We start from the raw sequence: 15,336 nt of genomic DNA, 5'->3' as shown, positions 1-15,336 counted from the left end.
TGCACCTCTCCCCATCCCTCCCTACCCCCCTGTAAATGACTGTAAGCTTAGGGTTGTAACTAGGCAGCTGTTTCGTAGGTGACTTAGGTGCATTAACTGTCTTAACTACTGCTTGTATTTTTTCCATAGACTGCGTTGTTGCCGTTATCGTTGTGTTAGTGTTAATCAGTTTAACCTTCAGGGTCCAAGTTGAACTATGCGGTTGTTCCCTGCACTTGGACCGGTACTTCTCTCTAGGGTTCTCGTCATACTTGTTCCTGGTTATGGTTATACACTTTGTTGTACGTCGCTCTGGATAAGAGCATCTGCCAAATGCCTGTAATGTAATCTGTAATGTAATAATTACTCATTGCAATTGTTTGCTGTGTCTCATGACTCATAATAAAATAGACTGGCCTTCAGATCATGTGATAATTCTCTCATAAATTTGAATAAATGTGAAAATTGTGCTTACCCTGTTAATTACATTATGCGTTATGAATATCCTGCGCATCTCCATATTATAAACATGCTACCAAAACTGTCAAAGGAATTTAAGACTGCAGCATGTGTAGGTGTAAACAGATTTTTCACGCTGTGTCACTTCAATGTCACAGTATGAAATGTGATTAAATAGAAATGTTTTCTACTGAATGAATGTGCTAGGCTAACATTAGCATGGAGACTCTGGCTACGCGTTTAGTAGCCATACCTTGTGTTTCTCGGGACGAGTCCAGGAAGCCTGGAGAAAACAGACACGGGAAAATAAAAAAACACCAAGAAAAGAAGCACAAAAAATCAAAAAAGTCCATAAAAATGAATCCTCACACAGTTCAGAAGACATGCACTGCATTGAAATGCACATGCTCAATTCTTCATGGGTAATGTACGTTTTACCTGTTCTAGTCCAGTGAAATGGGCTTACGTTAAAAACGATGCATGTGTTTTCATAAGAAAGAGACATGTTAATTTTCATAATCAAACGTGCAGTATCAGTGACAATTGCAGTACATTAGATGCATTTACTCTGACTGAGACTGTTTATTTTTTAACAATGAGTATCGGCTTACATTTTGACTGATGCTCCATGGCAGAGAAGGCACCTTCTCTATCAGTATTTCACATCAAATTCATTTCTGCATGGCCACATATCACTCAGATGTAACACGCCATCTTTCAGGAATGCATCCCAGCTATGAAAGTGAAAGGGTAATAAGTTTTTTCTTAACACATTTTTATTCTCTAACTTCTCCATGTCTTCTGAAATGTCCAATTGTGATGCAGTAACATCCTCCTGCAGTTGTCCAATCATCTGGGAGGAGTGGCTTTCACGTTACGGGGTGGAGAATAGCCTGCCGGCTGCACCCTCCCTCCCTGGGCTAGGTTGCGGCCCACGGGGGTCCCTGCCGAGGTCACCACTGGCAAGGTCAAGGTGCGTATCCAAGGACAGACCACTCAACCACGAACCAGTGCTTTTAGCGAATGTGCCAGAGATAGACCTTACAGCCACAGGTGTATCGAATCTTGATTGTTGTGTTTCCCGTCAGCATACAGCCTCAGGAAATGCAACTACCGAGATACGATCTAGATATGAGACCGGCCATACGCCTGCGAACAGCGATAGGGAAAGCAGGAAAGACATCCCAATTTCACAGAGTCCCTATCGTCTACGCGTGCACTGATTCAACAACGCTCTGCACAGGATTTATACCATGTAAAAAACATTCAAGGGTTGAGCGTTTACTCATTTGCTCTTCCAGGAGTTCATCTGGCTGAAGCCGAAGAACCTACAGTAGCATCATTTTTTTACCTGACTGCCTGACCTTTACCGGCCAGATTCACGACAAGACAAGGAGCTTGCGCTGACATAAATGTATGTGTAGGCTAAGCCAAAGTGAATGTGGCCATGGACACTGTGGACCAGGCCTGTGAAGGACTATACAAACTGACTGTATGAATGCGTAAGTCGCTCTGGATACGAGCTTCCGCTAAATGGCTAAACGGAATGTAAGGACCCGCGCAATGCGGTTTGGTTTTGTTTATTTTTTATTAGCGGGAAGGGAGGGGGTGGCGGCAGTGGTGGGAAAAGTCAGGGTAATAGCAAGTGTCTATGAGCTAAAGGGTCCCTTGCTGAATGGTTCATGTGTTTCGAAGAATCAGAATGATCCTCTCTGACTGCCTATGTGTTTTTTGGGGAGAAACAGAGACACCCTGATTAGTCCATTCGTCTTAAGGACGTATTGATGGACCTCTGATTAATCAGTTCGTTTTTAGAGAGTGAAAATGTGTTTTCAGGGAGTGACAGAGATCCTCCGATCGGTTGATGTATTTTAAATGAAGGTGACTGGTTCCTGGGTGTTCTCAGGGACATGACTGGTTTGTGTATATTTGGGGGAGTGGCAGAAGGGATACTCAGGTGCACAGTTGTCTCTCAGGATAAATCGGAATTCAGACCATGGAGCCCCAAACAGCTAAAATGCAAGCCGACATCTTTCAGAAATCATTGGACTATAAGAGCCTCAGAGCCCTGTACAAGCAGTAATTGAAATTGAGAAAAATGGGGGCAATTTGGGAGTGATTCTAAGCCAGCCATCTGTGACCAAAACTGACTGATCATTAGCATTCTGATCAACACCCTGAGTTTTACAAATTCATCTTGAGTATTGGCTTCAAACCAACCACGCTCCTTTTAAACAGCCCTGCACATAATATCAATCTGGAATCAATAGTTAATTTTGACTGCCGTTTATCCACCCTGGACACCCCATATACAAACATCGCTCGCCCCTCCCCCACCCGCTACGAGCTTTCGCTGAAATTCAAAGTCTTGTTTGTTAGGTGAATACACATGCACATGTGACACTTGTTGCAACAGCCATTCCAAAGAGCAGGCAGCTCACTGTACGACATCATAACAAATGACATCATTCCAGCCTCTGTTTTCGGACGTGATGGATGTGCACTTGCAGAGTGCTGGAATGCAGACTGCACCCCACATCTGTGCCAAACGGGAGAGATGTGAGCAGATGAAGGATGGCTATGAGCACGTGCGGTATGCAGATGAGGTATGACAGAACGGGAGTGGGCTGGTGGAACACGACAGGACACGACGCAAACGGCTAGGACAGCGCTCAGCTCGTCACCACATAGCAACGGTGTGCAGCTTTTTTTGATTTTTTAAAACAACTTTTATGTATTTATTGTATTCATTGATTCCTTGTAACTGATAGGAAAAATGTGTTTCAAATTTAGTGACTGTACTTTCAAAAATGATACCATAGATAAATAGGTGAGCCTATTCCCAAAAAAAAAAAAATAAATAACATGGCAGGAATGTAAAATTCCTGTAATGGCAGGAATGTAACATTGCAAAAAAAAAAAAAAAAAAAAAACTTTCTCCATCAGTGTCCCTCATGACTGTGCGTGTGTGTTTACTCGGAACTCACTGCCCAGAAACTCAGAACTTGATAAGTAGTGAAAAGGCTACAGCCAAACATTCCTTACAACAATCATATAAAACGATAAAAACATATACAGTTAAAAAAATATTGCACTTATAATACGTGGGATTGAATTCTATTGAAGTTATTTTTTCCCACAGATAAAATCATTTGATTTGCCAGCACCATGGAACTGATATTTTTATATATGCACTGCTGCTTCTATTTTGGCCAAAGTGTCACCTAGCGCAGGTGGAATCCAGGGAATACCCCACAGAAAAGGAGCTGTTATCAGCTGAACACATTTCTCTGGCTGTCTACAGGACACAACAGCTGCTCCCCTCTGAAATTCCATCTTTTGTTTTTTGAGGCTCTCCAATTTGCGATAAGCCATAATAAAAAGAAAATAATAAAATAAATAAAATACATAAGAACACAGAAAAGAACGCGGTATGGAATCCAAAAGTCCAAAATTAATCAAAACGCCACTCCCATTAAGAAAATCCGCAGCGGTCCAATCAGCAAATGGCTACGATAACCCCATCCGGGAGGCAGTATTTCAGGCAGAGCACGCGCTCGGGCCTCTGGATTCTGTCTGTGAGTCACCGCTTCCCGAGACGGCGCAGGGGGCAATTTCTATTACCCCGGGCCCGCTGTCGGGAACGACCGCACCAGCGCGTTTATTTTGATGGACTGTTTAATGCCGAGGTCACGTGGCGTCACCCTCCGTCTCTTTCCGCTCACACCTGAACTTTCCTGCACTCAAATGCTGCAGGACTCGCACGGCAAGCTGTCAGAAAATAATGAGTGATAAGCTGGAAGGAGAGTTCTCAATATCCCCTGGTTTATGCAGCTGAATACCGTACCTGCTGAAGCGTGGGAAGACCAGGGCGAAACACAGTGCACAAACACCCTACCATTCATTTATTATTACTATTATTATTATACGTAGACTACAGCAGTGTGCCTAGAGACAAAGCAGCTGTTCCTACACCCCTCCTCACCAGGCGGGGGAGCAGGTAAAGTACCCTCTTCCCTTATTTGCTTCTATTTCAGAGCATCGCTGCTCTGCCTGTGGTGCCAGTCCCTCTCTCCAGCACCAGCTCACCCATCTCATTGCTGCCTTCCTGTCTTCACCCTGTTCCACTCTCCAACACCAGCTCACATTTCCCATCAGCACCCCGAGCTAAACTCCTCACACATGGCTCTTCACAATGCCCGTCCCCATAGCTACCGATAAGGCTGCAGTCAGAATCACAGGTCACACGGGGAGAAGGAACATGAGCAGCCAGCAGAAGAGTGCCACACAGGACACTACCACCTCCAAAACCACCACTACCACCACCACCTCAACCACCTCCACTACCACCACTACCACCACCACCTCAACCACCTCCACTACCACCACCACCACCACCACCACCACCTCCAAAACCACCACTACCACCACCACCTCAACCACCTCCACTACCACCACTACCACCACCACCTCCAAAACCACCTCCACCACCACCAAAACCTCAACCACCTCCAAAACCACCTCCACCACCACTTTCACTACCAACACCACTTCCAAAACCACCTCCATTACCACCACCATCTCGTCCACCTCCACTACCACCACAACCTCAACCACCTCCAAAACCACCACTACTACCACCACCTCAACCACCTCCAAAACCACCTCCACTACCACCACAACCTCAACCACCTCCAAAACCACCACTACCACCACAACCTCAACCACCTCCAAAACCACCACTACCACCACAACCTCAACCACCTCCAAAACCACCACTACCACCACAACCTCAACCACCTCCAAAACCACCACTACTACCACCACCTCAACCACCTTCAAAACCACCTCCACCACCACCAAAACCTCAACCACCTCCAAAACTACCCCACCACTACCTTCACTACCAACACCACCTTCATTACCACCACCATCTCGTCCACCTCCACTAGCACCACCACCTCAACCACCTCCACCACTTCCTTGACGACGCTAAGATACAACAGTAGTCACTGCGATATTACTTCATCACTATGAAGTTGTTGCATAGTTATGTAATAAACTTCAAGCTTAGGGCTAAATCAAAATGTTATCCTAAACACTATTTTAAACAGTGTTCCTTAATGTGGTCTTGGTTCCTATTAAATGTAGAAATTCCAACAGAGCTCCATTACACATTTTCTAAAAGACCGAAGCACCACTATCATCAAATCTAGCGACTAGTCATCGAAGGTGCATTAGTGCTCGTGGTAGAGTTTTGTCATGATGAACCATAGTTCTGTCAAATGTAGTGAGTCTGCAAGTACTTGACAAAACAACACAACATAACTTTTAGCACTGAGTATTCTTTATCTTATGAATCCTACTACTGCAAGGACAAGGTGTCGATGCTAAGCTCATACGCTCCTGGTTTCCAAACAGTGGTAAAGCACAATGCAGTGCAGTACATCAACAAACATAAATTGGAACAAGCAAAAGCAAAATTAATGGGAGGCACAGAAACGTAGAGAAACAGGCCTGCTGGGTTGTTACAGAATGGCGAATCTGGGACGGGCTGGCATGCATGTTTATTCAGAGCCCCAATAAGACCCATCCACAAATGAAGCTGGTTCTGTAAAGTTGCTCATTAGTTTTTATTTTCCACCAGCTATGCCCTCACCCATTCCCAACCCCGTCCCCAGCTGTGAGAGTTAGTGCTTTAATGAGACTGAGGGACCAGAGAGACAAATTAAAAAAAAAAAAAAAAACCTGCAGCATGTTATAGCTCATTCACTTTCTCTGGCACTGGTTAGGTCTGAAAAGAGATCGAAAAAGTACCTTGAGAGAGTTGGAGGAACAGAGGAGAGAGAACTGGAAGCAGAGGGAAAGAGAGAAAGGTAGAGAGACAGAGAGAGAGAGGTAGAGAGCAGGGGAGAGAGAGAGAGAGAGAGAGAGAGAGAGAGAGAGGGAGAGAGAGAGGGAGAGAGAGAGAGAGAGAGAGAGAGAGATATTCTCCAGCAGACTGAATATTGACCCCAGTGGTGTTGGTATCAATGGCAGTTTTGTTGGATGTAGTTGGTTTTTCAAATTGTGTGCTTGTTTGTTTTTTGATGAGAATGTAATGGAACCAAACCAGATCCTGAGCAGCCAATTACTATTATTATAATGCTTTTTGTCGGTGTGAAGCTGAGCTGCGCTACACTGAGCCATGCGGTCGCACGCACACGCACACACACACACACACACAGACACAAACGACACCAGCGTTGTGCAGGTAGGTGTTTGGCTTTCTCTCTCGCCCATTTCTCGAGGAACACGCCAAACTGGGACCGTGCGTTCCACTGGAGTGAGCGGACCGGTGAGAACATGGATGGGGGGAGGGGACGCCTCGTGCCCCCCCCACTCATGTCTCAGCCCCCGCCCCCCGCCACTCACTCCGTGATGATGATGGGATGGCCCGACTGAAAGATGACAAACCAGGTGGATGATGGGTATTTTCTTTGTACCCCCTCGGAAGAAGCAAAAGAAAATGACAAGCCAGGTATCGCGTCAGAGAGGAAATTCCCCCTCTGCTCTCCGTCTGGGAGGGAGTCTTCAGAAGATGTATGGCTCCGTAGTGAACATGCAAACATCTTTTTACATCAAATTCACCAACCCTGATAAGATCATTGCCTCTGCTACTGATTTCCGCATCTTTCTTTTGAGAAAGAATGGCAGGATTTTCAAAATTATGAAAAGGTTTTTTTCAACCAACCCACTCCACCCCCTCAAAAAAACATAACTCTCTAATTGATTCTATCAGGGTTTTCGTTTCAAAATTAAATGGACATTTTGTATTGACGTAGGTATAGCAATTACTGTACCTGACGTCCAATCTCATACCTGATATATCCCAATAACAGGTTCCTGCAGAGGAAGAAACCAGTGTGTGAAAGGAGCAGAAGAGATCCCCGGGCCTGCTCCTACATGGGGAATTTGGCTGGCTTGTGCTGCATGGTTCTCCTGCGCTATGGGGCTCTCAATGGCTTCTATGGGTGGGATGTGGTTGCGCTAGCTTTGGGTTACATTCAATATTCAGTGGAGGAAAAAAAAAAAACAGAACGAAGGCCAGGTCATAGCCATGACCGTAGCTCCGAACGACAGCGACCACAGCGGTGCACCCCCCCCCCCCACTCCCCGAACGCGCACCTGCTCCCCTTCGCTGAAGACGCGGTGTCCGAAGCTCCACACGATGCTGGGGGTGGGGTCGCCCGTGGCCTCGCAGGTGAGTGTGACCATCTCGTCCAGCTCAGAGGCCGTCTGGTTGTCCAGGAAGGTGATCTTGGGTTTCACTGAAATGGGAACGCAGTCCACATATTTACAGTACGACAGAGACATCAGGCCACGGCAGATCTTCTTTCCAGTGACTCACCATCTTTTGTTTCTAGAACAGTTATTTTGTTTTGGCGGTTACTAATATTAAACATTTCTGACTTTCCCACATTCAAACTTCAGCAAAGACGCGGACTGATAATTTTGATTAGTACTCCTAGTGTTAAGTGTGGCTCCTTCCGCTTAACGCTGAGTGTTTTGCGTCACTGATAACAACGGGCTTGATAAGCTGTAATTACACGCGCTATTTCTGGTTATATGCCCACTCGGTTGACTGGTCTTGTCAGTAACAGTGAGGTTCTTCCGTAATAATAAACAGAGCTATATATATACCGAATACTTTTAGGCTGATTTCCTCTTCGCTGCTCCCTGCTTTGTTCTTGGCGATGCACACGTAGTCCCCCTCGTCTACCTTCTGTGCGTCCTTTATGGTCATCTTTGAGCCACCATCGTTGAAGCTGTACTTGTCTCCGCTTTCAAGGATAACATTATCACTGTAGGAAAAAAAAAAAAAACACAATATAAAATAACAAAACAATCTTGACAGACGCACACCCACACACATACGCTAATTTCCTTGTCTGTGCACTGTTTGAAAGGACAAAAAAACAACCTAATTAGTGATGCCTCTAGCCAAAAGGGCACCTACAGATAACTGGAAAAAAAGCAAACACCAACTATAAATTCTGAATTGACTGTTCTTGATTAAACTGCCTAGAATGATGTGGGGAACCAGTTTCCGAGGTGCTCATCTGTTTTGCCTTGCATCTCAAACATTACGGATATTGCAGTTAAGGATTACACGCTTTCAACCACAGCTGCCCCTAGTTTTGTTTTATTTAACCAGGAAAACCCCATTCAGATCAAAATCTCTTTTGCAAGGGGGACCTGACATAAAACACAACGTTACAAAGTTACACAAGACAGTAGACAAACGACTTACAGACATCAAATGGGGAATGAGACAGCAGTGTAACAGTAATTAAAAAGCAGAGCAGAGGCTAAAAACAGGAACGTATTTTAGTCACAGAGTCATGTATTACATGTTTGAACTCAATTGAAATTAATTTGTCAAGTTTAAGATTTGTTATCAAAGATTGTTCCAACTGTAAGATATCTGAAACCCAACTAGTTGATGACTGAAGTCTGAGAAGTCTTTACCTCAGACTTCTATGGAAACATGAGCTCAGCTACCAGTCCTTGTGAATTCCACTCTTCTTTCAAAGTCAGACCTATTCTTCTAGCTATGGTGGCGGAGTCTTTTTACACACAACCGCAAGCATGCTGGGATGCACATTGATTCATCTACTCAGGAAGAACACCTATGGAAGCTGGTATTGCCAGGTCCGAGAACGACATATTTCCAGCCCAATGGCCTCTCAAAATCTGCCCGGGGCGTGGTAGGCTACAGGCTGTGAAGCACTGAAAACTTTTTCAGATACACAACTTCTGCCTCTGACCAGATTTTCAAACTAGCCCGAAAAACCCAAAACCAGCATCTTGGATTTATTCATCTGAGATTTCATCTTCAAAGCGGCCCAACAGGATGGAACCTGACAACAATGATGGAAGCACCTGCTTTAAAGTAACTCCTTTCCTATGTCTGCTGCACAGACCTCTCATGTAGCAGCAGCGCTAACTCAGTTGCACACCACTGCATACTAATACTGCCTGATCAAGTGGTTGTTCAACTGCATATACGGCAGGACATGCAACCTCACATGAACCCTCTAAAACTTATGCAGGGCATCCAGTCTGTGACGGGAAATTCAGGGAACTAGTGAACTAGCCTTTTATTTATTTTTTAAATTCCGGTCGAGCTGGAAAACGTAAAATGCACAGATAAACGAAACAAAAAGAAAAGCCTCCTTAAATTCTTCGTCAAAGTTAAATAAAATTGCATTGCCTGTGCATTATGGTCAGACTGAATCATGGCCTAGACCCTCAATACTGAGTGGGAAGCCGGGCCAAAGGCAAATGGTGGGCTTTGATTGGTAGAAGCGGGGACTGATTCATCATGCGTGCAGCAGCCTGCACACATTAGTCAGCTCGGTGTGGAAAAGCAGGCGGCAAATTAAAAAGGCACACGTTCACTTCCGCAGACATTTCTGCAGAGGCTAATAAATAAACAATTTAAACAAATGAAATGTCCTTTATTTCAATTAAACAGGGACGTTTAATTTTAAATTAAATTAAATAGCCCAAATTCTGACCTCAGATTTAAGGACTCTACGAGTCCCCTTTGCTTTCCTACTGCCCCTCCGAGAGAGAGAGCGAGGGGAAGGGGGAGAGAGGGAGAGAAAGCAGGAGAGAGAGCCAGAGAGAGAAAAAGAGAAAGGGAGAGAGGAAGAGAGACAGCAAGTGAGAGAGAGAGAGAGAGAGAGTGAGAGGGAGAGGGAGGGAGGGAGGAAGGGAAGGAGGGAGGGAGAGATAGAGAGAGAGAACGGGAGAGAGAGGGGGGACAGGGAGAGGGAGGGGGAGAGAGAGAGAGAGAGAGAGAGGGAATGGGAGAGAGGGGGGGACAGGGAGAGGGAGGGAGAGAGGGAAGGAGGGAGGAAGGGGGTGGTTTTGTTGGCACTGCTCCTCTTTCATGTGGTTTCCCATCACTTCTCTCAGCCGGAGGCTCTGATTGGTGCCGACGCTCACCGTGCAGCCGCCAGCTGATAAAAGGCCGCCCCCCAGAGGCGTGTCTCCACTCTTCCGCTTCCTCCTTTCACCCTTTCCCATTTACACTTTCCACAGCTCCTCTCTCAGGCTCCACCGCCCTCCTCTACCCTGAACCCCTCCCCCACCCAAAACACCAATCAGGCGGATGTCAGCGCGGGGTCGCCGTTGCGCACACGGTGACCCTTCACCCGATCGATAGCTACCCAGATTAACCAAACGGCTATTGGCAGAGCAGCCGGGGCCGATGGCTCAGCCGCTTCGATCGATAAATCGATTCGCCCAGCGCGTTCGGTTTGGAATTTACCGCTTGGTTCATTTTCGCCGGGAGAGTCAGCCGAGACTCGGGGGCTCTGGAAGCAGTGACCTGGGCTGGACCGCGACGCTGCGGGGAAATGACACACCGGCTCGCCCGGCCTTCCGCGTCCGCGCTGGCACCGTTCCCATCTGGTCCCAACCACAGGGCGCGTCTAGGGTCACCATTTTGTTTTTTTTGAAAGCACTTGGCGCAAAAGGAATTTAAACTTGCACTGACATTCGACGTCCTTGTGGGGTCGCCACAGATACTGGATCAGGACAATAGCCTAACTAACCATACAGTGGCTCTCATTGTGACTCACATAAAAGCAATGTGTTCTCTAACACGCGGATAGGAAAAGAATAAACAGGGATGGAAAGTTGAACAAAAGATGTTTTTGAGCTAGCAAGTGCACCATCTGCCTGGTACACCGGACACAGACCGATTCAATATATTCCGCACAGTTTGCTATTTATCCGCACACACACAGAACAATGCACACTTACAATAAAAAATACATCAATTACAGTCTTGTTGTACGGAGACCAACAACAAAGGGAATCATCTGGTATCAGCAGGGCACAACAGAGCTTTGAGAGGAGAGATATCCACTATTTGACAAATGCATTAAAAAAAAAAAAAATTATTTGGCGCTCAACGTGGGGCTGAGTATATCCAATTCCCACCCTAATTTAGAACGGCCAATTGTCTGCGATCGCAGCTGTATCCGCGTGCGAATCCCGCTGCCAATTCGGGAGAGTGCAGACGTCGGTCGGTTCTCCTCCGACCACAGCAAGGCTAGTACAGCAGAGTCAGAGGAAGACCATTCATGTGTGGCTTTAGCATGCAGTCCACAGGCACCCAATTCAAGCACCCAGTCCAACGTCAGAGGAAGACCATTCATGTGTGGCTTTAGCATGCAGTCCACAGGCACCCGATTCAAGCACCCAATCCAACGTGGGGGTGGGGGGGGGTGGTGGTTTCTAGACAGCAATGAACATGGATTCCTGTCTGACTGAACTTTCCCCTACCCTGGGTGATGCCATCGCCAATTTCACATCGCCCTATGCAGCTTGTGGCCACAGCCTGCACTAGCACTTGTCTGGATTTAATCTGAGGCCGTGAGGTTCATCCATGCATCACAGTGTGGTGCCTTAACTGGATGAGCAGTGTAATATAATGGGAAAGGAACTGGCCGAGTGACCTAAAGGTCACATGTTCGATTCCCGCGCAGGACACTGTCGCTGTACGCTTGAGCAAGGTATTTGACCTGCATTGCTTCAGTACATATCCAGCTGCATAAATGGAGGCAATGTAGCGAATGCTAAATGCCTGTAATGTAATGTAATGTAATGAGCCATCCAGCAGCCCGAACAAATGCATTTCCAAGTTCAAACATCCCACCAGAAAAAAGTGGATAAGCACAAATTAAGCGCATTTCTCAAGAAGCATGTCAGCAACGGCAGGGAATTCCCCTCTGCACACCAGCCTAGGCTGAAGTAGCACAGGCCGCTGATGCACATAAAGAAACTATAAAGGAGCTCCTCAAATCAGCGGCACGTCGGAACGCTTTGGGTCACGGAAGAGCAATTTCATTTGTCTCCGATAATACGAGCTGCGCGTTGGAAGCGTACCAGGAAATCCTCAAAGACACTATGCCAAACACAGTCCATTTAACCTCTAATGCCCACTTTGTGGTATCGACGAGTGACATTTGGCCAAGCAATTTCCCCAAAGCTGACCCCGCGGGAGATAGTTAAAAAGGTTTTTGATGCATTGTCCGAGCGGAAAGTTCAGCTATGCAGCCCGTCCGAAGAGCGCGATGAATGAGCAAGGTTCAGACCATCATCATCATCATCGTGCACTGCCATTGTATTTTTCTAATAGTTTCAGTGGACTGCGCATCCCCAGAGCAAGAGCAATCCAGGGCTGCGGTCCAATCTGTTAAATGCTCAGCCCGCGCAATCTTCCTCCGGGAGGATGTGACACAGCACTGAGAGCACACGAGCAGACAGACACTCAAACCGACAGGGAGGAGCGAGGGAGCGAGCCAAATTATTTCTCAACTGAACCGCACTCGCGCTCGGAAATTCGTCAGAGGCTAGACGCCTGAATACAAACAGGTTCGTGCGAAACTACAATGATAAATTTAACGAGACAGCAAGCTTTGACCAAGCTATGTCGTGGGGCGACGTAGCTCAGGAGGTAAGACCGATTGTCTGGCAGTCGGAGGGTTGCCGGTTCAAACCCCGCCCTGGGCGTGTCGAAGTGTCCTTGAGCAAGGCACCCCAACTGCTCTGGCGAATGAGAGGCATCAATTGTAAAGCGCTTTGGATAAAAGCGCTATATAAATGCAGTCCATTTACCTTAATTTATATTCTGGCAAAAGAGAATGCTAGCTAAATATTAGCAATCAATTTAATGATTGATAGAATATAGGCGACTCTCCACCCTTAAAATGCCTTATAAGCAAAGGAGAATAATGCAGTAAAATGCATGATACAAAATACCACCCAATTGACTCAAATATATTAATAAACCGCGATCAAAAAGGTGAATGAATAGATTGCTTTGCAGCTGGAACAGAAGTATAAAACATAAAAAGAGGCAGGAAACCCATATTGAATAGGAAATTAAAGCCAAAGCTATTTGAAATATTGCCCATTCCTGCTTATAATCTTACAATGACTCATTTGCTGGCTATTAGCTACTAGCTGAACGTCAATGAGCTGATTACGTACTGTAGCTAGTTAACTTTAGCTAGCCTAGCCTTATAAAACTGCATCCTAGCAGGCTATAACATAAAACTATTCAATGGAGCCCAGTTTTAAAGCAATTCTACCAAGCCACTAAATTAATGTTATTTCATAATTTATTCATCATTTCAGTCGTGCGAAATATAAATAAATAAATAAATGTTCTCTAATATCTTAAAAGTATGCTGCTTTTTCTATTTTTAGGATTTTTCCCAGGACATACTTTAAAGGGTTAGATTGAGACTCTGTCAGTGTGGGTCCAGGTTCTGTGAGACTGTCAGTGTGGGTCCAGGTTCTGTGAGACTGTCAGTGTGGGTCCAGGTTCTGTGAAAGACTGTCAGTGTGGGTCCAGGTTCTGTGAGACTGTCAGTGTGGGTCCAGGTTCTGTGAGACTCTGTCAGTGTGGGTCCAGGTTCTGTGAGAGACTGTCAGTGTGGGTCCAGGTTCTGTGAGACTGTCAGTGTGGGTCCAGGTTCTGTGAGACTGTCAGTGTGGGTCCAGGTTCTGTGAGACTCTGTCAGTGTGGGTCCAGGTTTTCTCATGGGTTTTGTGACGGCAGCTTACCGGGCCCAAGTCACTGTGGGTTCTGGGTACCCGTCCACATCGCAGGCCAGCGTCACGGACTGGCCCACGTCGGCGGTGGCGTTCACTTCGGCCTGCCGAACCCGGATGCTCGGCTGAACTGAAATGGGAGAGGCCAGTATACAAACGTTACTCAATGAGAAAACGGATGGCATGCGAACACACAACACATTAGCATGAAACAAACATAAGAACACACTTCAGAGCGTGATTTACACACAATATGGAGTGATGTAGGCAGCAGGAAATTACACCAAAAATTCTGCATGTTCATTCCTATTCACGTACATATTAATTTCACATTTTAATACGCATGACAAAACAACACTGAGTGAAAGAAAAAGTAGAAGAGCGGTCTTTTCAGATGAGATGTTAAATCGAGGACCTGACTCACTGTGGTCATTATCACTTGTTGCAAAGAGTAGGGGGTTCCCCGGTGTCCTGGCTAAATTCCCAGCCTGGCTCTCTCAAACTTGCCACCTAATCATCCCCTGATTTAATTGATAAAAAATGTTCTCTCCCTCTCCACCTTAGCTAATGTGTAGTGAGCGTTCTGGCACAAAATGGCTGCCGTGCAACACCCAGATGGGTGCTACACATTGGTGGTGGGTGAGGTGAGTTCCCACTCATCACTGTAAAGCACTTTGAGCGTTCGGAAATGTGCTATATAAATGCAATGATTCATTCATTCTTTCAGTAAGCAGTTTACAAACATGCTTGCAGATTTGGAAGGAGGATCAAAGACGGATTTGACACATCACAGTAAGAAAGCCAGAAAAATGGAGGGAAACAAACAGGGGAAGAGAGGGGAAGAGAAAGGACAGAGCGATAGAGGTGGAAAGAGAGCAAGAGAGAACATGAGGGAGACGCACGACTGTTCACTTACTATTAACAATGACCTTTATGACCCGGAAGGAGAGCTCCCCTCTGGCCATGATGAGGCCCTCGCAGGTGTAAGACCCCTCGTCTGTCTTCTTAATGCCTCGGATCTGCAGGTGGTTGTTTGCCAGGATCTTGAAACGCACTGAGCGGGACACAGACATTACAGAGTGGTCAGAGTGACAGGGTTGGATATTTGCCAGTCTGGGACTGGGCAAGCATTGTGTGTTTGGCTATGCTAGATAAAAGTGTGACATGCTGAACTGTATAGTGGCGTCACTGGCTATACTATACAGCAACGTGCTGTACCATTCGGTAACAGTAGTGTAATTAACTACTGTATGCGGCAACGTGACTGGGGCTGGCGAG

At 46.2% G+C, this 15,336-nt stretch overlaps 1 protein-coding gene across 16 annotated transcripts in view; it reads right to left on the bottom strand.

Annotated features, from left to right (window-relative positions):
• Positions 1-15,336, bottom strand: part of ncam1b (neural cell adhesion molecule 1b) — a 202,546-nt gene that overhangs the window by 49,673 nt on the left and 137,537 nt on the right. For 6 of the 16 annotated variants that reach the window (XM_035384413.1, XM_035384421.1, XM_035384414.1 and 3 more), the window contains exons 5-8: positions 14,975-15,112; positions 14,071-14,188; positions 8,122-8,282; positions 7,606-7,748 (exon numbers count right to left, since the gene is read on the bottom strand). In XM_035384413.1, coding sequence (XP_035240304.1) covers positions 7,606-7,748; positions 8,122-8,282; positions 14,071-14,188; positions 14,975-15,112 — 560 coding nt within the window. Of the gene's footprint in view, positions 1-691; positions 722-7,299; positions 7,324-7,605; positions 7,749-8,121; positions 8,283-14,070; positions 14,189-14,974; positions 15,113-15,336 lie in introns of all 16 variants that reach the window. The other 10 variants (XM_035384407.1, XM_035384415.1, XM_035384409.1 and 7 more) reach the window with 2 other exon arrangements.

The sequence above is a fragment of the Anguilla anguilla genome, chromosome 12 (genome assembly GCF_013347855.1).
Source record: "Anguilla anguilla isolate fAngAng1 chromosome 12, fAngAng1.pri, whole genome shotgun sequence".
NCBI lineage: Eukaryota > Metazoa > Chordata > Actinopteri > Anguilliformes > Anguillidae > Anguilla > Anguilla anguilla.
The sequence above is the reverse complement of the archived record's forward strand: the minus strand, read 5'-3'. Positions and strand labels throughout refer to the sequence as shown.